This window comes from Eutrigla gurnardus (assembly GCF_963514095.1).
Source record: "Eutrigla gurnardus genome assembly, chromosome: 4".
Lineage (NCBI taxonomy): Eukaryota > Metazoa > Chordata > Actinopteri > Perciformes > Triglidae > Eutrigla > Eutrigla gurnardus.
Window position 1 is genome coordinate 15,210,402 of NC_139918.1, and position 27,285 is coordinate 15,237,686.

General features: G+C 39.6%; 2 protein-coding genes across 9 annotated transcripts; both read right to left on the reverse strand.

Annotated features, from left to right (window-relative positions):
• Positions 1-2,322: 2,322 nt before the first annotated feature.
• LOC311012573 (SLAM family member 7-like) lies at positions 2,323-9,224 on the reverse strand. Of its 2 annotated transcripts, XM_084008067.1 has the most exons (7): positions 8,479-9,224; positions 7,979-8,115; positions 6,591-6,881; positions 6,227-6,508; positions 5,582-5,686; positions 4,988-5,031; positions 2,324-4,157 (listed from the first exon to the last, which is right to left on the reverse strand). In XM_084008067.1, exons 2-7 carry the CDS (start codon positions 8,034-8,036, stop codon positions 3,981-3,983), a joined length of 957 nt encoding a protein of 318 aa, XP_083864193.1. In that variant the 5' UTR covers positions 8,037-8,115; positions 8,479-9,224; the 3' UTR covers positions 2,324-3,980. The 2 variants fall into 2 exon arrangements, with proteins under 2 accessions (XP_083864194.1, XP_083864193.1); XM_084008068.1 differs by lacking the exon at positions 4,988-5,031 and having other exon boundaries at positions 2,323-4,157; positions 8,388-9,224.
• A 2,838-nt stretch (positions 9,225-12,062) lies between these two features.
• LOC311012575 (uncharacterized protein) lies at positions 12,063-27,230 on the reverse strand. Of its 7 annotated transcripts, none has more exons than XM_084008073.1 (7): positions 26,971-27,229; positions 24,630-24,920; positions 24,275-24,550; positions 23,625-23,733; positions 23,030-23,066; positions 22,205-22,247; positions 12,063-13,408 (listed from the first exon to the last, which is right to left on the reverse strand). In XM_084008073.1, the coding sequence occupies exons 1-7, from the start codon at positions 27,026-27,028 to the stop codon at positions 13,275-13,277; spliced, it is 948 nt and encodes a 315-aa protein (XP_083864199.1). In that variant the 5' UTR covers positions 27,029-27,229; the 3' UTR covers positions 12,063-13,274. The 7 variants fall into 7 exon arrangements, with proteins under 7 accessions (XP_083864199.1, XP_083864200.1, XP_083864198.1 ...); XM_084008074.1 differs by having other exon boundaries at positions 23,030-23,073; positions 23,635-23,733; positions 26,971-27,228; XM_084008072.1 differs by lacking the exons at positions 22,205-22,247; positions 23,030-23,066; positions 23,625-23,733 and adding exons at positions 14,211-14,254; positions 14,816-14,920 and having other exon boundaries at positions 12,063-13,451; positions 26,971-27,230.
• Between the last annotated feature and the right edge of the window lie 55 nt (positions 27,231-27,285).

The window sequence follows — 27,285 nt, forward strand, 5'->3', positions numbered from 1 at the left end:
TTTCTGCATTTTAAATTAATGACATTGCTTACATTTTGCTTATCGCTAAAATGCATTGCATATTTGTAAAACCTTTATTAGATGAGTAACTCTGAGTTAGTGCTCCTTTCAGGACTGTAGACTAAACACTATTTTGATGAGAAATCCATTGTTAAAATACAGTATACAATGTTTTTTCAAAATGTGTTAAAGTTAAATTTGCATTAAATTCTTGCTTTGTATGTAGGCCTAATGCACAGTTGAAAGTCATTTTTGTCAATAGTATTATAAAGGGGTGGCTTAGTTTCTTGTGTTTTGTGTACCAGAATAGCTGACATTGTTTACAGTGTGAAGAGCTTTTCTGTTGAGAATCCCAGCATGAATCTTTTAATTCTGGGTTAGAGTGAAAAGCGAGTGAAAAGAAGCCAAATCTGTTGAACAAACAATAACAGATTTGGCTTTGATGCTTCATCTGCATTTTAATGACACACAAATCATTTATAATCTTTCACAATTTGCAATCTACAGACCTCAAATCCATGGAGCAGAAAAACAGAGCTGAAGAACCAGGTAGGGATGCCAGAGCAAAGTCTTCCAACACAATACTAAATATTTGCGCTTTTCTTGCCAATTTGAAGTGTTTATCTTTCTTTGTTTGCGGATGCTCTGAGAGTTTAAGGAAGTGCTTTAAAGATTGAAACGTTCCATGCGCATTTTAAAGGACCAAAATTTGAGGACTTCTGTCCTGCTCATGCCTGGCCTCAAATGAGAGCAGTTTGTGGACACCCTGCTTAGCTAATACACCCTGCATCTATGAACTCTTGCTCTTGCAAGAATGATCCGTCAACACTTGTCACTGATCAGCCTGGGATTTTTAGACCATGACTCAAATAACCTACATTCAAATTTGGATTGTGCTCTGAATACATTTGCATTATAAATTGTTGATGATAATGTAGTTATCAGATCCATGTGAAGCCAGGAATCAGCCTTCGTATCCACTTCATGTATTCAAATCAGTTACAGTAGATTTGCTTAAAATATTTATACTCTAGTAAGATATTACATTCACAAGCATGCAAACATTTTTTTCTCATTCAAGGTGTTTTTGGTGACAGGTATCACTTTTTAAATTAAACTAGATGACGATATTAAAATATGACATCCCTTATCCCTATGGTGTGTTGAAAATAGAGCTTGATATTTGAAGCATTGCTTAAAGGCCAGTCAGTGTGATGTATGACTCTGGATGAATGTTTAAGGTTGTTTTAGAGATGAGTGTGAGATTGACATCTAACAATAGCACCCCAATGCAGCAGCCAAAAGTATTTTCTCCTCAATGGTTAATGCAAGTCTGTCCAGTTGCTTTGAATGTACAATAGTAAATGAAGTCTTAGCTGTTTACACTCATGTACTGTTCTATTTAGGGAGAAGCTTTTGGGTGGGGTCATAAGGAAGAGGAGGTTAGGGAGGTTATTTTAATTTGATGATTGGTTCTAGCTCCCCAGCGAAGTTTCTGTTGAACAGCAGGGCTCTCAAGTCTCACGCATTTCAACCTGTTCACCAGAATAATTAAAAAAACGTTCTCTTATTTTACGCAAATAGTTCACCGAAATGTGTTTCTGAAAACATTTTATGCGAGAAAGAAGCTATGCAGTTGCTGAATCTGCCTTTATTTTCGATCGACAACGGTCAGTTTAAAAGTTTTCCGAGAGCTTGTGGGAGGCGGCGCCAAAATCTCACTCTGAACTAAGTTAAAAACTACCCTGGAACAGGTAATCTTTCGTCTTAATTGTGGATGTTGTGACACATAGCTTTCATGCCGATGCTGGCTTATGACTGTGAAAGCTGCCGTTAGTTTGTTTTTTGTGTTATTAGACGGTGTCGAGACTATTTCTGTCTCTCTTGCAGTATTGTTTATTTGTTCGATGGAGACGTTACCTTGGAGGGGGTGTGTGCTTCGTGGGAAGCTCCAAGGGGAGGACGATATGAGCTCGAAGGGGAGGGATTAAGGAGCACAAAGGGGAGGGGTGTGTGTGTGTGTGGGGGGGGGGATACTTTAAAATCGTAGACCATAGCTTTAAAATGAGTGAACACGTTTGCCCAAAAAATGCTGGCAAGACTGAAAGACAAAACCAATTCCTGATAATGATGCCTAGCTTGGAGTTAGTTTATCTTATGGGCTTCTTCTTTTTTTAAGAGAGCTTTTATATGTGAATAAGTTCTGAATTTACTAAATTACTTAACCACCTTATCAAGTTATAGAGATGAAAAACAAACTCAACTAGAAAGTACAGAAATGTTTTATAGGAACTTAAAAAAAATTAAAACAGTATACAGTTAAATACCGTTTTGACATATAATTAGTTTTGTTTCCATTGCTGTATTTTTAAAGGGACAATATGTAGGATTTAGTGGCATCTAGTGGTGCGGTTGCAAATTGCAACCAACTGAATACCTCTCTGCTCACTCATCCCTTTCTAAGATTGGAGTAACATGGACAGCGGAGTAATAGAGAATAGTAGAAATAGTAGAAAATAGTTCTGAATATTATAGCCGGAAATACCACACACTGGCCCTTTAATTATAAACTGATCACCTCATGGAGGAGATTAAAAAGCACAATTAAACAAATAGTTCTCCAACCAATCTTATATCTCATACTCTTCAAGGGGAGATGGTACACATTCCTGCCACTGATTTCATGCTGTTCCACCGATCCACATCTGGTGGCAGTAACACATCAATTATTAGAGCAATGGTGAAGAAGTAGCACACTGCAAGTCAGCAATCATGTAAACCATTCAGAATTTATTGTATTTCTGAACATCAGCTTTGCAAATGTTTCATGGGAAGGGGAATGGATCAATACACAAGCAGCAAAAAATATGGCATATTTTATACAATTTTTTTACAAGGAATATTTCACACTAATTCACACTTGATGCCTTGAATATATAACAAAATATAAATGTAAAAAAGATTTAATGACACTTTTCAAGCTTGCAAACCACTTCTCTGTTGTTGATACATATGTTTAAAAAACATTGGCAGAGAAAGTTTAACAATTATAATTTAATTTAAAAATCTCTTGACAATTCATGTCTTGTCAAAAACATAAATATATTAATATATTTCCCTGTAAACGTAACTGAGAGTGTAGTTTAGTTGTATGGTAACCTTTTTTGTGGGGGAAAGTGTTGGCAGTACAGCCTTAAATCTTAGCAATTTGAAGTTCGCCTGTGTTGCATTTTTACTGTGTTGTAATGTAAACGCCTGGACAGGTGAAGAAGTGAGATACAGGCTCATCCCCAGGTAAGGTAAACTTTAGGAGAACCGTGCAGTGTTCCCAGATGGTGCCTCATTTATTCATCCATTCAATCATTTTAAGGAAAGTTATAGTCTTTAAAGTGAATTTAAAGGCGGAGCCAGCCCACACCCATAATTCAAAATAAAATAAAAAAATATAATATGTGATGTTTGAATTTATTTTGGATCTAAAGGGTTCAAATAGTGAGGCTTCAAAAAGCAACCTCATAATTTGTGTGGTATTTCATAATATTTCTTCCTCGTAGTCCACATAAACGTAGACATGGAAAGCTTGAGCAACACCTATATACAAACGAGTGCATATGTAGAAAAACATTCCTGATTAATTGTTTAAGTGACATATAGACCGATGAAAACATGGAAATCTTTACCACTAAAGCAAATAAGAAAAAACCTTGGCACACTATGCCTATTGTTCTCTATGTGTGTTTTCATGTGTGTGTTGATTTAGAAGTCTAATCTTGTATGGTTTTTTTTTGTTGTTGTTTAAATGTGGACCCCAGGAAGACCAGCTGTGCTTCAGAACACATTCATCCATCCATTATATGCTTATCCTGTTATGAGTTGCGGCGGGGATGGAGCCCATCACTGCCGACTCTGGATGAGGGCAGGGTCAGGGTGCACCCTGGACAGGTCACCAGTCTATTCCAGGGCCCGAGCGAATGGGATTCCTATAAACTATGAGGACATGGAGATCTTTTGTACCTGAGCATAGAATCTATCTGAGTCGGGCCTCTAGTCTCGGTGAGTTCCAGGGGTGCAAAGTGATATCCCACATAGGAGTAGGTGGAGTTTGAATGTTGACCTGAATCATCTTGAGCTGGATTCCGTGGGATTGTAGGTCCCACCTGCAAAAACACACACACACTTATTTTTTACTAAAGGTTGCCATTTTACTACATACTTCACACGATATTTGTAACAGTGCTATTTTACTGTATTGACACAGGAAGTAATCTCTACAATTAACAGCAGCCCATATGGATCCTGAAAAAACCCAGAGGTCCTGCATCATTGACTGCAAACGTCTGTTTTCATAGCATCACAATGAACTTGTATAATGCATGAACTTGTTTTTCATCAAGAGCAGATAACGGTGTCTCGCTGTGTATTAAAAAAACATCTCTTCTCTGTCTCTACATTTGTTCTCAGAATGAATATGACGTTTTTGCAAAAGTACAAAACCTTTGGCTCGTTAGTGACATGTAGGTCAGGTTAATTGGTGTGTGGCCAAAAAAAACAGAAGAGAAAGCAAACAATCCTGTGGCCAAATGTAAATGACATTGTTGCAGTTTGTGTGATGAGTTTTGAGAAGACAACATATTTTGGAACAGCACAGCATAAAGAAACAGCATTTGAGTGGACGGACTGCCAGACAGCAGGTTTGGATAGATGGATCATGGTGCACCAGGTTCATCAGACCCAAAGCATTACACGTGAGCACAAGAAGCAGTACAACCAGTGATGTGTGAATGTGGGAAACAGATTCATGTCAAGTCAATGTAGAGTCAAAAAAGACCAAGCATGTGATTGGTTGGCATTTGCATTTTGATTTTAAAAGCATTTCCTAATTTTGCCCATTTCCTCAAATCTGGTTTCAATTATCAAATCGATCAAAATCTATAAATCTGTTCCCTGGTGCAAATTAGGGATGTTAAAAAAAAAATATGATGCTTACCTCCGGAACAGCATATACTGTATTTTCGAGGCTCTCTCTTATATCTGCAGGTCAGAGATTTAAAAAGGGCTTTACTGTTTAACTGTTACATTTAAATTCCCTGAGCTGCAGCTTAATCAAGTCCAGATTTTGAGTGTTTACATGACTCCATCTTCAAACAACACTTTGAAGCCTCTATGTGTAGGATTTGCTATTGTGTGATCCTTTAGGTTGTATGAAGAAATGTTCTTTGGCAGATGAAATGCATTTACATGTGCATGCAGTCGCTTATCGATGCTAAGAATGAATGGGCTAAAGAATAAAAGCAGCACTCATTTTGAGGTTGTCTCTCATAATATATCGCCTAAAATGTTTTCCTTACAGGAGCTTTAAGTTACACAAGAGTTCGGCACAACATTGGCTTTGGTTCATTGAGGTCAGTTGTGGATTACTTGATTCATTGTTACTGTTTACTGTGTAATTTCATTACCCAATAACAGAGGGAGTTACGTTATGGCAGAGGATGAACTTTTGAATGCTGTATTCCCATGTAAATAAATAGGATTTGGCAGATGCTATTTGTAATTCTGTGTCAAAATGCACACTTGGACTTACCGTTTCTTCTTCTTCTGTAATAAAGGCCTAGGCCTAAAACCAAAATGATGGCCAAAAAATCTATGACCAAAATAACCACCACAGAGATAGGGAAAGCGGGTGGATCTGTGAAGAAAAAGAAAAACCGGATTCGAAAGGTATGCCTAGTTAAAGTCATGCAACATATGTGAGTGTATGTCACTGTAGCATCGCATCTTCAGCCGGGGAATTCAAAACAGACTGCAGTTTTAATTCTATAAATGTTCAGGTGACCAGATCTGTAGTATGAAATCATTTCACTGGGCAAAGACAGGTATCGCCTGCACAGGGATAATTTACCTGCTTCCTGCTTTCACTTTATTTTTTACATTCCATTTATTAGTTTATGACAAAATACTAACAATGCATGCTAGCTGACAGATAAGCCTTATCATTTTTAGTTTCTACAAGGTTTCAGGAAGAGAAAAAAACAGCTTACACACGCCTGAAAACAGAATGACAAATGCATGGATTTTAACCATAATTGTAACAAACCTAATTTATTGATCGTAGTGTGGAAGAAATCAGAACTCATTAACTTGGACGTATAAAAGAAATGGTGAGAAGTCTAAGCTGACTCCTAACTCTGCATTTGTATCAGGAAGTCGTTTTGTCTCTCAGTCTTACCAGGATCTGGGAGGCAGAAGTTTTGAATTATTTCATAATTCACCTCCTTGCTGACATGGTTGCTATGGTTACAGATGATGGTGTTGTTCTGCAGGTAGAGCTGGAGAGAATCACCAGAGGTTGTGACCCTCGATTGCTCTCCTCCCTCCTGACTGCAGGCTTGGTTGACGCATGTAAAAGTACTGTTAATGTGAGAGTCCTGCGTTCTGCAGGACACGGTGAGCTCACAGGAGCTTCCGGAGGCATTTGAGTCCACAGTCAGATTCACCGGAGACACTGGACCTGAGGGAGGGGGGGGGGGGGGGGGGTTTTAGAAACATGGCAGCAGAAACTCTGTCAGTGTCTGAAATGTTGACAAACTCACCTTCAACTATGAACGTGTATTCATCTAGTACTTTGTCTCCTTGAAGCCTTATTACTTTTGCAGTATAAACTCCACTGTTTGCCTCTTGTACATTCTTTAATTTAAAAGAGTATTTTTTATCAGGAAACTCAAATGTTCCATTGTCGAGATTTTGTAATCCTTCTCCATCAGGTGAAAATCGTACTAAAGATACAGTGTTGTTGAATTTCCACTCAACGAATGAAAACGTCTCAGGAACATCAGCATCAAAGTCCAGAAGCAAATCATCTCCCTTTTTCAAAAACCTGAGCCCTGTAAAGACAAGCAGACACATAATGCAATAAAAATCACACATTACATATGGTTATTCGGTCAATGCTGAATGTTACTCTATCCCTAATATATTTATTATACATTGGGCCATCAGTTCAGGTACTTCAGCTTATCTATGATTGAAACAGGTCTTGAAAAATGTCCTACATCAACCTTCACTGGTGGAATTTAACAGGTGAAACTGAGCCAACAGAGATTGAGATGATGTTGCTCGGAGTTACTTTTAACATGAGTCTCTTCTGAAAAACAAGGGACTTTCTTTCACATTGCCCTCTTTCCGTGTCAGCCACACTAGTGAGCAACTGTTTCCACTGCTGGCTGAGGTAGTTACACTAGGGTAGGAGTGAAGTTTGCATGTTGGAGCTTCTGAAACCACCGGAGGGTTTCACTCTGCCCCGCTGACGCCATCTAGTGCAACAGTTAGTGAGAAAGAGGAAGAAGTCCGCCAAGAGTGCGCACGTCGCCATGGATGAACAAATAAGGTTTTCGACCTGAATCCAGATCTTCATCAAAACGTGGATGATAGTGAATCATTTTGTTGACCGGCTTATGGCAATGATACTTTTTAAGGGGGGAAATTGTCATTCTGTGTCAGTATACAGTGTAAGGGCTTTGTACAAGAATGTTCCTGTGCAGCATCATTTGGCTTTCTCTAAGACTGATCAGACAGAAAGAAACACACACCTCTATTGTTTTATGAGGGACGGATAGGGGATGGGGTAACTGACATAACTGTACATCTCAATATATCTCAATAAAAGTTGTATAGCTTTAAAATGGTTTGCTTCACCATTGAAACAATTGACAATCAGCATATCGTTGAGAATTGTCTACATTACTCCATAGTATACAAGTCAATAATAATAGAAATGTGAAGAAAAGCAAATCTCCCTGCACAGCCACAGTTCCTCAGGTGCAGGTGGGTAGCAGGAGTGCGTAAAATCAATAGAAAAATCGTATCTTTTTCTAATAATAGAAATGTGTTCCAGAGAAACATGACGTTTCTTATCAAACTACCTTTGATGAAATAGTGCTATAAGTCAATCAACAGCAGGGAATATAAGAAGAGTTCTTACCTTGTGTGTTGCATGAATGTAGCAGGGTGAGAAAGAGAAGTCTGATGCACAGCCACATTCTGCTCACTGGTTTGCTCTATCAGGAAGTGATACGGCTTTTTGTGAACGTCGCTCAGTAGCAACTGATCAGGAAATACCTGGACATTTTGTTACAAGTTACCCATTTCTTCAAAGTGAATACGTCTGATTCTCCCAAGTAACACAATGAAAACAAAATTTCACTATCACACTATCACTAGGATTTGCTGCTTCTTCTGCTCGTCTGTCCTGCTCTTTACCCGCCTCCACAAGACATGAACCAAGCTTTAATAATTCATTATCCGCTTTATTAAACCACTTTTTAGAGAGTCGGTCTCATTTGATCTCTCCAATTTGATGTTAATTCAGGAAAAATGTCACAAGTACATACAATTTCCAACATATTCATATCCATCACACTCATCCTTGCTTCATCGTTGTCACACATTTCCATCAGAATTCAATCATTATCAGTGACTTACAAGATAACCATCACATTCTCAGCACTCCTGGTGGTCCCGCTCGTGTCCTTAACCTCCGTTAGTAACTCGAAGAAACTGCAACTCCAATTAGTTTGGTAGGAAGGAAGCATCTGTTTTAGACTCTATTCTAACTGCTTCAAAATCAATGATATTCAACTTGTAAGTGATTTTAGTAGTAACTTATCTTCCTACGGTAAAGTAAGGTTCCAAACATAGGCAGCTAAGGTGCAAATGTACATCATGTACTTTCATAAAGTGCTAACTTTCTGCCAATAACAGCAATATATAACAACAAAAAAAAGAAAAAAGAAATGCCCACACCATCAGTAGACACAGTGTAGGCTACAGAGCACCTTGAATACAATATAGTCAATCTGAAGTGTCTACATTCCAGTTGTAGTGCTACATTAGTTTACCAGAAAGTGCATTACCTAACATATATTACACTGCATTATAATGTACAACCATATAACACATCATTGTAATTTTCTTTCGTGTCTTTAACGTCACACTTCCTGTCGTTTTGGAACAGGAAATGTGAAAATGTCATGAGAGTGTCTCTAAAGAGTTTGGGGGATGTATTTTGAGCTCTATAAGAACTGGCTTAGCATTACTCATCTGTGTATTCCCAGTGATAAAAGCAGTTGCCATTTTCATAAATTTGAAGACACAGATGTGTGCATTAGTCTTGTAGGTTTTGGGGGAAGTATGGAATGTTTTGCCCTCACTGCCTCTCTTATCACACTAACCACTAGGGGTGTAACGGTTCTGAACCGAAACGGAAAACCTCGGTTCAGAGGACTTCGGTTCAGAAACTCATCTTCCCGAACCTCGGTTCATCCCCGCCCCGACCGCACACGTGTGTCAGGTCACTCAGGTTAGTTTCATTTCTGCAAGATGGCTAATAAACCTGAGCTAGCAGATCCCCCGTGTTTACACAGCTTCTTCTTCGTTGGTGTTTAATAGCAGTCGGCGTATACCTGGCTGTTTCCGTGACGCGAGTTTCACGCGAGAGTATGAAAAGTTTTCGCTTAATTTTTTTTTTCATAAATGCTTATATTATCAGGTCGACAAGCATTTATAAAAAATCGGCGAAACTTTTTCATACGCTGGTGTGAAACTCGCGTCACGGAAACAGCTGGGTAAACGCCGACTGCCATTAAACACCAACGAAGGAGAAGCTGTGTAAACACGGTGCCGTCTACGCAAACAGCGTAGCTTTAGCAGTAGAAGCTATCAGGCAAGTGTTCTTTTTAAATAAACTCCTGGTGTACTTACAAACTTTAAAATGCCTCGCTTTGTGAGTGCAGACCCTATGTCTACTACTGCAGAAGTTTGGTAACATTCCATGCATTATTAGTGGGGTAATTTACAAGATATACTGTAAGTACCATAGCGCTATTACGAAGCCGTTCGGCTGATCGCCCTATCTTGACCACTGCTGACCATCGCTAAAAATGCTTTCGAGGGGGTGTTTGGCTGGAGGTCTTGGTGGAAATTACCTAGGGTCCATTTCACTCCGGACCTACACTTTAAGAGAAGTGCTTTTTATTCATTTTTGTTATACCTCAGACTGGTGTAAGAAGTTTTTAATTTTTACTTTATTTAGACAATGTAGACTGGTCTTAAGACAAATGTTTATTTTTTCTATTCCTTAAGAGATTAATAGAAGTGTTTTAAAAAAACTTGTTTAAAGAGAAGTGTTATACTTGTTAATATAACTAATGTTCATGTTCTTGATATATCCTTTAATAAAATCCAGAAATTTTTTCTGTAAGTTTTCCAAAAGGTTTTTCAGTATGTTTTTAAAAACCGAGGTTTGAACCGAACCTTGAGTCAAAAACCGAAGTCGAACCGAATCGTGGTTTTGGTGAACCGTTACACCCCTACTAACCACTCACTGTTCTCATCAGACACTGGAAAAAAAGCACACTATTGACTCACCTATAAGTGGGGGAGGACCCAACCCACTTGGGCTCTCCACTAGGTCAGTATTTTTGTCTCATTCCTGTGTGAATAAATAATCCAACGTGTTATTTTCTTGGTTATAAGACTGTATACAGTATGCGTGATGTAAATAGTAGCTGCATTAAGGCAATGTGTGTTATACCTCCTCATGAACACCGTACATCAAGTGTAAAACATGTATTATCCCAGCAAACATATGACAGAGTTTACCAGCAGATGTCCATAGTCTTCCATATTTTCCCTCCACATCATCTAGTGCCACCTAGATATTTTTCAGAAGTTCAAACAGTCTAAAACTCAGTCTCCCGGGTGTTTTGATGACGATGTTTCATTCCATTGAGTTTCTGTTGAACAGCAGGGCTCTCAAGTCTCACGCATTTCAACCTGTTCACCGGAATAATTAAAAAAACGTTCTCTTATTTTACGCAAATAGTTCACCGAAATGTGTTTCTGAAAACATTTTATGCGAGAAATAAGCTATGCAGTTGCTGAATCTGCCTTTATTTTCGATCGACAACGGTCAGTTTAAAAGTTTTCCGAGAGCTTGTGGGAGGCGGCACCCAAAATCTCACTCTGAACTAAGTTAAAAACTACCCTGGAACAGGTAATCTTTCGTCTTAATTGTGGATGTTGTGACACATAACTTTCATGCCAATGCTGGCTTATGACTGTGAAAGCTGCCGTTAGTTTGTTTTTTGTGTTATTAGACGGTGTCGAGACTATTTCTGTCTCTCTTGCAGTATTGTTTATTTGTTCGATGGAGACGTTACCCTGGAGGGGGTGTGTGCTTCGTGGGAGGCTCCAAGGGGAGGACGATATGAGCTCGGAGGGGAGGGATTAAGGAGCACAAAGGGGAGGGGTGTGTGTGTGGGGGGGATACTTTCAAATCGTAAAAGTATCCCCCCCCACCCACACGTTTGCCCAAAAAATGCTGGCAAGACTGAAAGACAAAACCAATTCCTGATAATGATGCCCAGCTTGGAGTTAGTTTATCTTATGGGCTTCTTCTTTTTTTAAGAGAGCTTTTATATGTCTAAGTGAATAAGTTCTGAATTTACTAAATTACTTAACCACCTTATCAAGTTATAGAGATGAAAAACAAACTCAACTAGAAAGTACAGAAATGTTTTATAGGAACTTAAAAAAAAATTAAAACAGTATACAGTTAAATACCGTTTTGACATATAATTAGTTTTGTTTCCATTGCTGTATTTTTAAAGGGACAATATGTAGGATTTAGTGGCATCTAGTGGTGCGGTTGCAAATTGCAACCAACTGAATACCTCTCTGCTCACTCACCCCTTTCTAAGATTGGAGTAACATGGACAGCGGAGTAATAGAGAATAGTAGAAATAGTAGAAAATAGTTCTGAATATTATAGCCGGAAATACCACACACTGGCCCTTTAATTATAAACTGATCACCTCATGGAGGAGATTAAAAAGCACAATTAAACAAATAGTTCTCCAACCAATCTTATATCTCATACTCTTCAAGGGGAGATGGTTCACATTCCTGCCACTGATTTCATGCTGTTCCACCGATCCACATCTGGTGGCAGTAACACATCAATTATTAGAGCAATGGTGAAGAAGTAGCACACTGCAAGTCAGCAATCATGTAAACCATTCAGAATTTATTGTATTTCTGAACATCAGCTTTGCAAATGTTTCATGGGAAGGGGAATGGATCAATACACAAGCAGCAAAAACATGGCATATTATATACAATTTTTTTACAAGGAATATTTCACACTAATTCACACTTGATGCCTTGAATATATAACAAAATATAAATGTAAAAAAAATAGAAGATTTAATGACACTTTTCAAGCTTGCAAACCACTTCTCTGTTGTTGATACATATGTTTAAAAAACATTGGCAGAGAAAGTTTAACAATTATAATTTAATTTAAAAATCTCTTGACAATTCATGTCTTGTCAAAAACATAAATATATTAATATATTTCCCTGTAAACGTAACTGAGAGTGTAGTTTGGTTGTATGGTAACCTTTTTTTGTGGGGGAAAGTGTTGGCAGTACAGCCTTAAATCTTAGCAATTTGAAGTTCGCCTGTGTTGCATTTTTACTGTGTTGTAATGTAAACGCCTGGACAGGTGAAGAAGCGAGATACAGGCTCATCCCCAGGTAAGGTAAACTTTAGGAGAACCGTGCAGTGTTCCCAGATGGTGCCTCATTTATTCATCCATTCAATCATTTTAAGGAAAGTTATAGTCTTTAAAGTGAATTTAAAGGCTGAGCCAGCCCACACCCATAATTCAAAATAAAATAAAATAATATAATATGTGATGTTTGAATTTGGATCTAAAGGGTTCAAATAGTGATGCTTCAAAAAGCAACCTCATAATTTGTGTGGTATTTCATAATATTTCTTCCTCTTAGTCCACATAAACGTAGACATGGAAAGCTTGAGCAACACCTATATACAAACGAGTGCATATGTAGAAAAACATTCCTGATTAATTGTTTAAGTGACATATAGACCGATGAAAACATGGAAATCTTTACCACTAAAGCAAATAAGAAAAAACCTTGGCACACTATGCCTATTGTTCTCTATGTGTGTTTTCATGTGTGTGTTGATTTAGAAGTCTAATCTTGTATGTTTTTTTGTTGTTGTTGTTTAAATGTGGACCCCAGGAAGACCAGCTGTGCTTCAGAACACATTCATCCATCCATTATATGCTTATCCTGTTATGAGTCGCGGCGGGGATGGAGCCCATCACTGCCGACTCTGGACGAGGGAAGGGTCAGGGTGCACCCTGGACAGGTCACCAGTCTATTCCAGGGCCCGAGCGAATGGGATTCCTATAAACTATGAGGACATGGAGATCTTTTGTACCTGAGCATAGAATCTATCTGAGTCGGGCCTCTAGTCTCGGTGAGTTCCAGGGGTGCAAAGTGATGTCCCACATAGGAGTAGGTGGAGTTTGAATGTTGACCTGAATCATCTTGAGCTGGAATCCGTGGGATTGTAGGTCCCACCTGCAAAAAAAACACACACACTTATTTTTCACTAAAGGTTGCCATTTTACTACATACTTCACACGATACTTGTAACAGTGCTATTTTACTGTATTGACACAGGAAGTAATCTCTACAATTAACAGCAGCCCATATGGATCCTGAAAAAACCCAGAGGTCCTGCATCATTGACTGCAAAAGTCTGTTTTCATAGCATCACAATGAACTTGTATAATGCATGAAATTGTTTTTCATCAAGAGCAGATAACGGTGTCTCGCTGTGTATTGAAAAAAACATCTCTTCTCTGTCTCTACATTTGTTCTCAGACTGAATATGACGTTTTTGCATAAGTACAAAACCTTTGGCTCATTAGTGACATGTAGGTCAGGTTAATTGGTGTGTTGCAAAAAAAAACAGAAGAGGAAGCAAACAATCCTGTGACAAATGTAAATGACATTGTTGCAGTTTGTGTGATGAGTTTTGAGAAGACAGCATAAAGAAACAGCGTTTGAGTGGACGGACTGCCAGACAGCAGGTTTGGATAGATGGATCATGGTGCACCAGGTTCATCAGACCCAAAGCATTACACATGAGCACAAGAAGCAGTACAACCAGTGATGTGTGAATGTGGGAAACAGATTCATGCACAAGTCAATGTAGAGTCATTTCCTTATTTTGCCGTTTCCTCAAATCTGGTTTCAATTGTCAAATTGATCAAAATCAAGAAATCTGTTCCCTGGTGCAAATTAGGGATGTTAAAAAAAAAACATGATGCTTACCTCCTGAACAGCATATACTGTATTTCCGGGGCTCTCTCTTATATCTGCAGGTCAGAGAGTTTAAAAAGGGCTTTACTGTTTAACTGTTACATTTAAATTCCCTGAGCTGCAGCTTAATCAAGTCCAGATTTTGAGTGTTTACATGACTCCATCTTCAAACAACACTTTGAAGCCTCTATGTGTAGGATTTGCTATTGTGTGATGCTGGCGACTCCTTTAGGTTGAATGAAGAAATGTGCTTTGGCAGATGAAATGCATTTACATGTGCATGCAGTCGCTTATCGATGCTAAGAATGAATGGGCTAAAGAATAAAGGCAGCACCCATTTTGAGGTTGTCTCTCATAATATATCGCCTAAAATGTTTTCCTTACAGGAGCTTTAAGTTATACAAGAGTTCGGCACAACATTGGCTTTGGTTCATTGAGGTCAGTTGTGGATTACTTGATTCATTGTTATTGTTTACTGTGTAATTTCATTACCCAATAACAGAGGGAGTTACAGTTATGGCAGAGGATGAACTTTTGAATGCTGATTCCCATGTGAATAAATAGGATTTGGCAGATGCAAATTGTAATTCTGTGTCAAAATGCACACTTGGACTTACCGTTTCTTCTTCTGTAGGCCAAAAGGCCTAGGCCTAAAACACAAATAATGGCCAAAAAAACTTTGACCAAAATAACCACCACAGAGATAGGGAAAGCGGGTGGATCTGTGAAGAAAAAGAAAAACCGGATTAGAAAGGTATGCCTAGTTAAAGTCATGCAACATATGTGAGTGTATGTCACTGTAGCATCGCATCTTCAGCCGGGGAATTCAAAACAGACTGCAGTTTTAATTCTATAAATGTGTAGGTGACCAGATCTGTAGTATGAAATCATTTCACTGGGCAAAGACAGGTATCGCCTGCACAGGGATAATTTACCTGCTTCCTGCTTTCACTTTATTTTTTACATTCCATTTATTAGTTTATGACAAAATACTAACAATGCATGCTAGCTGACAGAAAAGCCTTATCATTTTTAGTTTCTACAAGGTTTCAGGAAGAGAAAAAAAACAGCTTACACACGCCTGAAAACAGAATGACAAATGCATGGATTTTAACCATATTTGTAACAAACCTAATTTATTGATCGTAGCGTGGAAGAAATCAGAACTCATTAACTTGGACGTATAAAAGAAATGGTGAGAAGTCTAAGCTGACTCCTAACTCTGCATTTGTATCAGGAAGTCGTTTTGTCTCTCAGTCTTACCAGGATCTGGGAGGCAGAAGTTTTGAATTATTTCATAATTCGGCTCCTTGCTGACATGGTTGCTATGGTTACATATGATGGTGTTGTTCTGCAGGTAGAGCTGGAGAGAAGCACCAGAGGTTGTGACCCTCGATTGCTCTCCTCCCTCCTGACTGCAGGTTTGGTTGACGCATGTAAAAGTGCTGTTAATGTGAGAGTCCTGTGTCCTGAGACACAGTGAGCTCACAGGAGCTTCCGGAGGCATTTGAGTCCACAGTCAGATTCACCGGAGACACTGGACCTGAGGGAGGGGGGGGGGAGGTTTTAGAAACATGGCAGCAGAAACTCTGTCAGTGTCTGAAATGTTGACAAACTCACCTTCAACTATGAACTTGTATTCAGCTTGTGTTTTGTCTCCTTTAATACGTATTGCTTTTGCAGTATAAACTCCACTGTTTGCCTCTTGTACATTCTTTAATTTCAAAGAGTATTTTTTATCAGGAAACTCAAATGTTCCATTGTCGAGATTTGAGACTCCTTCTCCATCAGGTGAAAATCGTACTAAAGTGTCAGTGTTGTTGAATTTCCACTCAACAAATGAAAACGTCTTAGGAACATCAGCATCAAAGTCCAGAAGCAAATCATCTCCCTTTTTCAAAAACTTGAGCCCTGTAAAGACAGCAGACACATAATGCAATAAAAATCACACATTACGTATGGTTATTCGGTCAATGCTGAATGTTACTCCATCCCTAATATATTTCTTACACATTGGGCCATCAGTTCAGGTACTTCAGCTTTTCTATGATTGAAACAGGTCTTGAAAAATGTCTTACATCAACCTTCACTGGTGGAATTTAACAGGTGAAACTGAGCCAACAGAGATTAAGATGATGTTGCTCAGAGTTACTTTTAACATGAGTCTCTTCTGAAAAACAAGGGACTTTCTTTCAAATTGCCCTCTTTCCGTGTCAGCCACTAGTGAGCAGTGTTGGGAGTAACGCGTTACAAAAGTAATGCATTACTGTAATGCATTACGTTTTGCTGTAACGCGATGAACTTGCCCAACACTGTCAGTTACCCCATCCCCTATCCGTCCCTCATAAAACAATAGAGGTGTGTGTTTCTTTCTGTCTGATCAGTCTTAGAGAAAGCCAAATGATGCTGCACAGGAACATTCTTGTACAAAGCCCTTACACTGTATACTGACACAGAATGACAATTTCCCCCCTTAAAAAGTATCATTGCCATAAGCCGGTCAACAAAATGATTCACTATCATCCACGTTTTGATGAAGATCTGGATTCAGGTCGAAAACCTTATTTGTTCATCCATGGCGACGTGCGCACTCTTGGCGGACTTCTTCCTCTTTCTCACTAACTGTTGCACTAGATGGCGTCAGCGGGGCAGAGTGAAACCCTCCGGTGGTTTCAGAAGCTCCAACATGCAAACTTCACTCCTACCCTAGTGTAACTACCTCAGCCAACAGTGAAACAGTTGCTCACTAGCAGTGTTGGGCAAGTTACTTCAAAAGCGTAATGTATTATTTATTACTTGTTACTGTCATTTCAAAGTAATTAGTTACATTACAATATTACTGTCTTTGAATTGTAAGGCATTACACTACTTTTACATTACTTTTGCATTACTTTTCGCCAAAATAAAAGGAAATATGGATTTTTTGTTCTCAATAGATCTTCTTGTGTTCAATGCAGCTCATTACACAGCAGGATGTGATGTTTTTCGCTTCAAAATAAAAGAACGAAAAACGGAAAATGACTCTTGTCCCGTTATTCGTTTAAAAAACGGAAAACGAGAAACGGAAAACGACTCGTTAACTGATATTAGATATTGTGTTCATGAATGGGATTCGGGGATGAAATAACAGGGCCATTTTTCATTCCAGATTTGCCGTTCGTCTTTTTTAATGACCTTGAAGGCGCTGTATGCTGTGAAATTACCCGAAAGCCTATCTGAGACATTTAGGGGAGCTCTAAAACACTGTTCATTAACGCTCTGACAGCGTCTGACGCTCGCGTTTTGAAATAAACCTACTGTTTTAAACACGCACAAAAAGCGTTATGACGCGGACATAAAAGCGGTTCAAAACCGACGGGGAGAACCGGAGCCTCCGCCTCCTTCCCTCAGCTGTTGATCCTCGGTGTGCTGGGTCGGCTGCGCTCTGACCTACCGGGAGCCGCTCCGTGAGTCGGTGTCCAGCTCATGGAGCCTGCTAACAACAGCGCTTACGGTAATTAACATAGTGTAGAGTCACACGGACCGGCTTTCACACTTTTCCAGAAGTGGAGCGTATGCCCATCTCGCGATCGCGAATGTAGAGTCAATTGATTTCGGGTTTAAAATGCATTGTAACGCGTGTTACTGAGATTTGTACCGAGTAAAATATTACCAGTTTTTTTTTTTTTTGTAATGCCTTACATTACCGCGTTACAGCAAAACGTAATGCATTACAGTAATGCATTACTTTTGTAACGCGTTACTCCCAACACTGGTAACTGACATAACTGTACATCTCAATATATCTCAATAAAAGTTGTATAGCTTTAAAATTGTTTGCTTCACCATTGAAACAATTGACAATCAGCATATCGTTGAGAATTGTCTACATTACTCCATAGTATACGAGTCAATAATAATAGAAATGTGTTCCAAAGAAACATGACGTTTCTTATCAAACTACCTTTGATGAAATAGTGCTATAAGTCAATCAACAGCAGGGAATATAAGAAGAGTTCTTACCTTGTGTGTTGCATGAATGTAGCAGGGTGAGAAAGAGAAGTCTGATGCACAGCCACATTCTGCTCAAAGGTTTGCTCTCAGGAAGTGGTACGGCTTTTTGTGAACGTCGCTCAGTAGCAACTGATCAGGAAATACCTGAACATTTTGTTACAAATTATACCCATTTCTTCAAAGTGAATACGTCTGATTCTCCCAAGTAACACAATGAAAACAAAATTTCACTATCACACTATCACTAGGATGCATTTGCACACATTTGCTGCTTCTTCTGCTCGTCTGTCCTGCTCTTGACCCGCCTCCACAAGACATGAACCAAGCTTTAATAATTCATTATCCGCTTTATTAAACCACTTTTTAGAGAGACGTGTCTCATTTGATCTCTCCAATTTGATGTTAATTCAGGAAAAATGTCACAAGTACATACAATTTCCAACATATTCATATCCATCACACTCATCCTTGCTTCATCGTTGTCACACATTTCCATCAGAATTCAATCATTATCAGTCAGTGTGATGTATGACTCTGGATGAATGTTTAAGGAGATTGACATCTAACAATAGCACCCCAATGCAGCAGCCAAAGGTATTTTCTCCTCAATGGTTAAGGCAAGTCTGTCCAGTTGCTTTGAATGTCCAATAGTAAATGAAGTCTTAGCTGTTTACACTCATGTACTGTTCTATTTAGGGAGAAGCTTTTGGGTGAATCATAAGGAAGAGGAGGTTAGGGAGGTTATTTTAATTTGATGATTGGTTCCAGCTCCCCAGCGGAGTTTCTGTTGAACAGCAGGGCTCTCAAGTCTCACGCATTTCAACCTGTTCACCGGAATAATTAAAAAAACGTTCTCTTATTTTACGCAAATAGTTCACCGAAATGTGTTTCTGAAAACATTTTATGCGAGAAATAAGCTATGCAGTTGCTGAATCTGCCTTTATTTTCGATCGACAACGGTCAGTTTAAAAGTTTTCCGAGAGCTTGTGGGAGGTGGCGCCAAAATCTCACTCTGAACTAAGTTAAAAACTACCCTGGAACAGGTAATCTTTCGTCTTAATTGTGGATGTTGTGACACATAACTTTCATGCCGATGCTGGCTTATGACTGTGAAAGCTGCCGTTAGTTTGTTTTTTGTGTTATTAGACGGTGTCGAGACTATTTCTGTCTCTCTTGCAGTATTGTTTATTTGTTCGATGGAGACGTTACCCTGGAGGGGGTGTGTGCTTCGTGGGAAGCTCCAAGGGGAGGACGATATGAGCTCGGAGGGGAGGGATTAAGGAGCACAAAGGGGAGGGGTGTGTGTGTGTGGGGGGGGGGGGAGGGGGGATACTTTCAAATCGTAGACCATAGCTTTAAAATTAGTGAACACGTTTCCCCAAAAAATGCTGGCAAGACTGAAAGACAAAACCAATTCCTGATAATGATGCCCAGCTTGGAGTTAGTTTATCTTATGGGCTTCTTCTTTTTTTAAGAGAGCTTTTATATGTCTAAGTGAATAAGTTCTGAATTTACTAAATTACTTAACCACCTTATCAAGTTATAGAGATGAAAAACAAACTCAACTAGAAAGTACAGAAATGTTTTATAGGAACTTAAAAAAAATTAAAACAGTATACAGTTAAATACCGTTTTGACATATAATTAGTTTTGTTTCCATTGCTGTATTTTTAAAGGGACAATATGTAGGATTTAGTGGCATCTAGTGGTGCAGTTGCAAATTGCAAACAACTGAATACCTCTCTGCTCACTCACCCCTTTCTAAGATTGGAGTAACATGGACAGCGGAGTAATAGAGAATAGCAGAAATAGTAGAAAATAGTTCTGAATATTATAGCCGGAAATACCACACACTGGCCCTTTAATTATAAACTGATCACCTCATGGAGGAGATTAAAAAGCACAATTAAACAAATAGTTCTCCAACCAATCTTATATCTCATACTCTTAAAGGGGAGATGGTACACATTCCTGCCACTGATTTCATGCTGTTCCACCGATCCACATCTGGTGGCAGTAACACATCAATTATTAGAGCAATGGTGAAGAAGTAGCATACTGCAAGTCAGCAATCATGTAAACCATTCAGAATTTATTGTATTTCTGAACATCAGCTTTGCAAATGTTTCATGGGAAGGGGAATGGATCAATACACAAGCAGCAAAAACATGGCATATTATATACAATTTTTTTACAAGGAATATTTCACACTAATTCACACTTGATGCATTGAATATATAACAAAATATAAATGTAAAAAAGATTTAATGACACTTTTCAAGCTTGCAAACCACTTCTCTGTTGTTGATACATTTGTTTAAAAAACATTGGCAGAGAAAGTTTAACAATTATAATTTAATTTAAAAATCTCTTGACAATTCATGTCTTGTCAAAAACATAAATATATTAATATATTTCCCTGTAAACGTAACTGAGAGTGTAGTTTAGTTGTATGGTAACCTTTTTTTGTGGGGGAAAGTGTTGGCAGTACAGCCTTAAATCTTAGCAATTTGAAGTTCGCCTGTGTTGCATTTTTACTGTGTTGTAATGTAAACGCCTGGACAGGTGAAGAAGTGAGATACAGGCTCATCCCCAGGTAAGGTAAACTTTAGGAGAATCGTGCAGTGTTCCCAGATGGTGCCTCATTTATTCATCCATTCAATCATTTTAAGGAAAGTTATAGTCTGTGAATTTAAAGGCTGAGCCAGCACACACCCATAATTCAAAATAAAATAAAATAATATAATATGTGATGTTTGAATTTGGATCTAAAGGGTTCAAATAGTGATGCTTCAAAAAGCAACCTCATAATTTGTTTGGTTTTTCATAATATTTCTTCCTCTTAGTCCACATAAACGTAGGCATGGAAAGCTTGAGCAACACCTATATACAAACGAGTGCATATGTAGAAAAACATTCCTGATTAATTGTTTAAGTTACATATAGACCGATGAAAACAGGGAAATCTTTACCACTAAAGCAAATAAGAAAAAACCTTGGCACATTGCCTATTGCCACATTGCCTATTGTTCTCTATGTGTGTTTTCATGTGTGTGTTGATTTAGAAGTCTAATCTTGTATGGTTTTTTTTGTTGTTGTTTAAATGTGGACCCCAGGAAGACCAGCTGTGCTTCAGAATACATTCATCCATCGATTATATGCTTATCCTGTTATGAGTTGCGGCGGGGATGGAGCCCATCACTGCCGACTCTGGACGAGGGCAGGGTCAGGGTGCACCCTGGACAGGTCACCAGTCTATTCCAGGGCCCGAGCGAATGGGATTCCTATAAACTATGAGGACATGGAGATCTTTTGTACCTGAGCATAGAATCTATCTGAGTCGGGCCTCTAGTCTCGGTGAGTTCCAGGGGTGCAAAGTAGAGCATGACACGGGAGTGGATTTTCACTCCCGTCCCATCCCACTCCCAGAGAAAAAATCCCATCCCATCCCAATCCCGGGCCGGAGTAAAAAAAAAAATCCCATCCCGTCCCACTCCTGTAGAATGACTCCCGCTCCCATCCCGCTCCCACTCAAAATTACTCCCACTCCCATCCCACTCCCATCCCACTCCCATCCAACTCCGTTTTTTTTTTTTTTTTCCCATCACATTCAACTCGCATGAATCTATGCAATATTTGCGACTTCCCAATAAAGTCAGTTAATCTCACCGAATGATCATTGTGTCGGACTTTAGTCTGTAGCTCTCGCTTCCCGGCTTCATTGCTAACGCAAATCAAAATAGTTTTGGCTCACTGAAAGATGACTACAAAAATGGACGTGTCTGTCCTTTTGGTTGTTTAACACGGCTGAAAATCATCATCTATTAATGACGTTCCCGCTCCCGTTGATTTTTATTCCCATCCCGTCCCAATCACGGGATTAATAAAACTTTGACTCCCATCCCGCGGGAATCCCACGGGAATCACGTGACCCGCGGGAATTCCCGAAAAATGTCATGCTCTAGTGGAAAGTGATGTCCCACATAGGAGTAGGTGGAATTTTTAATGTTGACCTGAATCATCTTGAGCTGGATTCCGTGGGATTGTAGGTCCCACCTGCAAAAAAAACACACACACTTATTTTTCACTAAAGGTTGCCATTTTACTACAGACTTCACACGATATTTGTAACAGTGCTATTTTACTGTATTGACACAGGAAGTAATCTCTACAATTAACAGCAGCCCATATGGATCCTGAAAAAACCCAGAGGTCCTGCATCATTGACTGCAAAAGTCTGTTTTCATAGCATCACAATGAACTTGTATAATGCATGAAATTGTTTTTCATCAAGAGCAGATAACGGTGTCTCGCTGTGTATTAAAAAAAACATCTCTTCTCTGTCTCTACATTTGTTCTCAGACTGAATATGACGTTTTTGCATAAGTACAAAACCTTTGGCTCATTAGTGACATGTAGGTCAGGTTAATTGGTGTGTTGCAAAAAAAAAACAGAAGAGGAAGCAAACAATCCTGTGGCCAAATGTAAATGACATTGTTGCAGTTTGTGTGATGAGTTTTGAGAAGACAACATGTTTTGGAACAGCACAGCATAAAGAAACAACGTTTGAGTGGACGGACTGCCAGACAGCAGGTTTGGATAGATGGATCATGGTGCACCAGGTTCATCAGACCCAAAGCATTACACGTGAGCACAAGAAGCAGTACAACCAGTGATGTGTCAATGTGGGAAACAGATTCATGCACAAGTCAATGTAGAGTAATTTCCTAATTTTGCCCGTTTCCTCAAATCTGGTTTCAATTGTCAAATTGATCAAAATCAAGAAATCTGTTCCCTGGTGCAAATTAGGGATGTTAAAAAAAAAACATGATGCTTACCTCCGGAACAGCATATACTGTATTTTCGGGGCTCTCTCTTATATCTGCAGGTCAGAGATTTAAAAAGGGCTTTACTGTTTAACTGTTACATTTAAATTCCCTGAGCTGCAGCTTAATCAAGTCCAGATTTTGAGTGTTTACATGACTCCATCTTCAAACAACACTTTGAAGCCTCTATGTGTATGATTTGCTATTGTGTGATGCTGGCGACTCCTTTAGGTTGTATGAAGAAATGTGCTTTGGCAGATGAAATGCATTTACATGTGCATGCAGTCGCTTATCGATGCTAAGAATGAATGGGCTAAAGAATAAAGGCAGCACCCATTTTGAGGTTGTCTCTCATAATATATCGCCTAAAATGTTTTCCTTACAGGAGCTTTAAGTTATACAAGAGTTCGGCACAACATTGGCTTTGGTTCATTGAGGTCAGTTGTGGATTACTTGATTCATTGTTATTGTTTACTGTGTAATTTCATTACCCAATAACAGAGGGAGTTACAGGTATGGCAGAGGATGAACTTTTGAATGCTGTATTCCCATGTAAATAAACAGGATTTGGCAGATGCAAATTGTAATTCTGTGTCAAAATGCACACTTGGACTTACCGTTTCTTTTTCTGTAGGCCAAAAGGCCTAGGCCTAAAACACAAATAATGGCCAAAAAAACTTTGACCAAAATAACCACCACAGAGATAGCGGGTGGATCTGTGAAGAAAAAGAAACACCGGATTAGAAAGGTATGCCTAGTTAAAGTCATGCAACATATGTAAGTGTATGTCACTGTAGCATCGCATCTTCAGCCGGGGAATTCAAAACAGACTGCAGTTTTAATTCTATAAATGTTCAGGTGACCAGATCTGTAGTATGAAATCATTTCACTGGGCAAAGACAGGTATCGCCTGCACAGGGATAATTTACCTGCTTCCTGCTTTGACTTTATTTTTTACATTCCATTTATTAGTTTATGACAAAATACTAACAATGCATGCTAGCTGACAGATAAGCCTTATCATTTTTAGTTTCTACAAGGTTTCAGGAAGAGAAAAAAAACAGCTTACACACGCCTGAAAACAGAATGACAAATGCATGGATTTTAACCATAATTGTAACAAACCTAATTTATTGATCGTAGCATGGAAGAAATCAGAACTCATTAACTTGGACGTATAAAAGAAATGGTGAGAAGTCTAAGCTGACTCCTAACTCTGCATTTGTATCAGGAAGTCGTTTTGTCTCTCAGTCTTACCAGGATCTGGGAGGCAGAAGTTTTGAATTATTTCATGATTGACCTCCTTGCTGACATGGTTGCTATGGTTACAGATGATGGTGTTGTTCTGCAGGTAGAGCTGGAGAGAAGCACCAGAGGTCGTGACCCTCGATTGCTCTCCTCCCTCCTGACTGCAGGCTTGGTTGACGCATGTAAAAGTGCTGTTAATGTGAGAGTCCTGCGTTCTGCAGGACACAGTGAGCTCACAGGAGCTTGCATTTGAGTCCACAGTCAGATTCACCGGAGACACTGGACCTGAGGGAGGGGGGGGGGGGAGATTTTAGAAACATGGCAGCAGAAACTCTGTCAGTGTCTGAAATGTTGACAAACTCACCATCAACTATGAACGTGTATTCATCTAGTACTTTGTCTCCTTTAATACTTATTACTTTTGCAGTATAAACTCCACTGTTTGCCTCTTGTACATTCTTTAATTTCAAAGAGTATTTTTTATCAGGAAACTCAAATGTTCCATTCTCGAGTCTTGAGACTCCTTCTCCATCAGGTGAAAATCGTACTAAAGTTACAGTGTTGTTGAATTTCCACTCAACGAATGAAAACGTCTCAGGAACATCAGCATCAAAGTCCAGAAGCAAATCCTCTCCCTTTTTCAAAAACTTGAGCCCTGTAAAGACAAGCAGACACATAATGCAATAAAAATCACACATTACATATGGTTATTTGGTCAATGCTGAATGTTACTCCATCCCTAATATATTTCTTACACATTGGGCCATCAGTTCAGGTACTTCAGCTTTTCTATGATTGAAACAGGTCTTGAAAAATGTCTTACATCAACCTTCACTGGTGGAATTTAACAGGTGAAACTGAGCCAACAGAGATTAAGATGATGTTGCTCAGAGTTACTTTTAACATGAGTCTCTTCTGAAAAACAAGGGACTTTCTTTCACATTGCCCTCTTTCCGTGTCAGCCACACTAGTGAGCAACTGTTTCCACTGCTGGCTGAGGTAGTTACACTAGTGTTGGGGTTGTAGCAGGAGCAGATTTGGTTATCAACAGCTAATTATTAATGTCAATATGATTATCGATATTAATAATTATATTTAATATATTATCATGATATAATCATGAATAAACGGGGCACCACCCTGGGATCAGGGAAAAGATAACCTAAAACTGTATTCAGTCTCAATATAAAGGTTTTATACTCACATGCCAATCATCGTGATCACTGGCATGGAAGCACAAAACAATCTAACAATTAAGAAGGGCGTGAAATTCAAGCACTAGCCTTCACAACCTGCTGTTATCCAGTGACATATACACAACAAGCACAAGAGACCGCTAGTTATAATATAACAAGATTTATTAAAATCAGTAATAATGATCACAATCAATAACACTGCAATTAACAAAGCCTTATTACCTAACTACCTAACACACAAAACTAAGCTAAACAGAAGGAGAGACACACGTGGAGTGTGTGTGTGCGTGTGTGTGCGTGTGTGTGCGTGTGTGTGCGTGTAGAGAGAGAGAGGGAGATATGGTCGGGCGGGACCATCAGATGGAGCTATTCCTCACAGCGTTCAGGGGCGGAGCCACTTACGTCAGACAGGATCACGAGAGGGTGAGAGCGAGAGAGAGAGAGCGAGAGGTGGAGCTATGTCCTCAACGTCCGGAGCTGGAAACAGCTGGCGGAGGATATGTGTGTGCGGTGTGTGTGTGTGGGTTAGCGGGACACAAACAAAGAGAGAGAGAATGCGCGAGCGATATTCTGAGGCTCAGAAGGCGTGCCGCTATCACACGGGCGCGCGTGAATGAACTGGCGTTTATTCCGCGTTTCCTCTCGTTGATCAAACTCAAAAAACAGTTGGTGTTTCCTCCTTCCACGAGCGGCGATATAATCGCGGCTTGGCGATTTAGTCAGCTTACTTCAGACAGCGTCTGGTAGCTGGAAGGCAGGAACGGCTTGGTTCCTCTTGTTGCAGTGGTGCGCTGCAGGAGGGGTCGCCTCCCGTTGCAACGTGGTGTTGCGTCGGTTGTAGGAAGAGACGCCAGAGTAAGAGAGCGTTCTCCAGGCGGCTTTGGTTTATAAAGCTCACGGCTGCTGCCAGGGACCCCCTGGGGTGCCTGCAGTTGTCAGCCAATAGGGCACCAGTTGTGTGACGTCACATTTCTCACCTGGGTGAGATGTGAAACTAAAATGGCGGTGTAGTTTTTAACTCCCTTTGTTCCTTTGTTCTGGCCGCAGGTGTAGGCTTCGTAGGCCGCATTGTGTAGTCCTAACGGTTAGGTCCCCAACACTAGGGAAGGAGTGAAGTTTTCATGTTGGAGCGTCTGAAACCACCTGAGGGTTTCACTCTGCCCCGCTGAGACCATCTAGTGCAACAGTTAGTGAGAAAGAGGAAGAAGCCCGCCAAGAGTGCGCACGTCGCCATGGATGAACAAATAGGGGATGGGGTAACTGACATAACTGTACATCTCAATATATCTCAATAAAAGTTGTATAGCTTTAAAATTGTTTGCTTCACCATTGAAACAATTGACAATCAGCATATCGTTGAGAATTGTCTACATTAGGCTACTCCATAGTATACAAGTCAATAATAATAGAAATGTGTTCCAAAGAAACATGACGTTTCTTATCAAACTACCTTTGATGAAATAGTGCTATAAGTCAATCAACAGTAGGGAATATAAGAAGAGTTCTTACCTTGTGTGTTGCATGAATGTAGCAGGGTGAGAAAGAGAAGTCTGATGCACAGCCACATTTTGCTCACTGGTTTCCTCTCGTTGATCAAACTCAAATAAAGAAAACAGTTGGTGTTTCCTCCTTCCACGAGCGGCGATACTAATATAAATTAGTCAGCTTACTTCAGACAGCGTCTGGTAGCTGGAAGGCAGGAACGGCTTGGTTCCTCTTGTTGCAGCGGTGCGCTGCAGGAGGGGTCGCCTCCCGTTGCAACGTGGTGTTGCGTCGGTTGTAGGACGTTCTGCTCACTGGTTTGCTCTATAAGGAAGTGGTACG

Excerpts from the sequence above, each read along its gene's own strand:
- LOC311012573 (XM_084008067.1), bottom strand. The coding sequence starts at position 8,036 with ATGTGGCTGTGCATCAGACTTCTCTTTCTCACCCTGCTACATTCATGC. Across the intron at positions 6,882-7,978 it reads ACATTCATGCAACACACAAG|GGCTCAGGTTTTTGAAAAAG; the intron begins GTAAGAACTCTT and ends TTGTCTTTACAG. Across the intron at positions 6,509-6,590 it reads ATACACGTTCATAGTTGAAG|GTCCAGTGTCTCCGGTGAAT; the intron begins GTGAGTTTGTCA and ends CCCCTCCCTCAG.
- LOC311012575 (XM_084008072.1), bottom strand. The coding sequence starts at position 27,028 with ATGTGGCTGTGCATCAGACTTCTCTTTCTCACCCTGCTACATTCATGC. Across the intron at positions 14,921-24,274 it reads CTTCTGCCTCCCAGATCCTG|ATCCACCCGCTTTCCCTATC; the intron begins GTAAGACTGAGA and ends TTTTCTTCACAG. Across the intron at positions 13,452-14,210 it reads CAGTATATGCTGTTCAGGAG|GTGGGACCTACAATCCCACG; the intron begins GTAAGCATCATG and ends TTTTTTTTGCAG.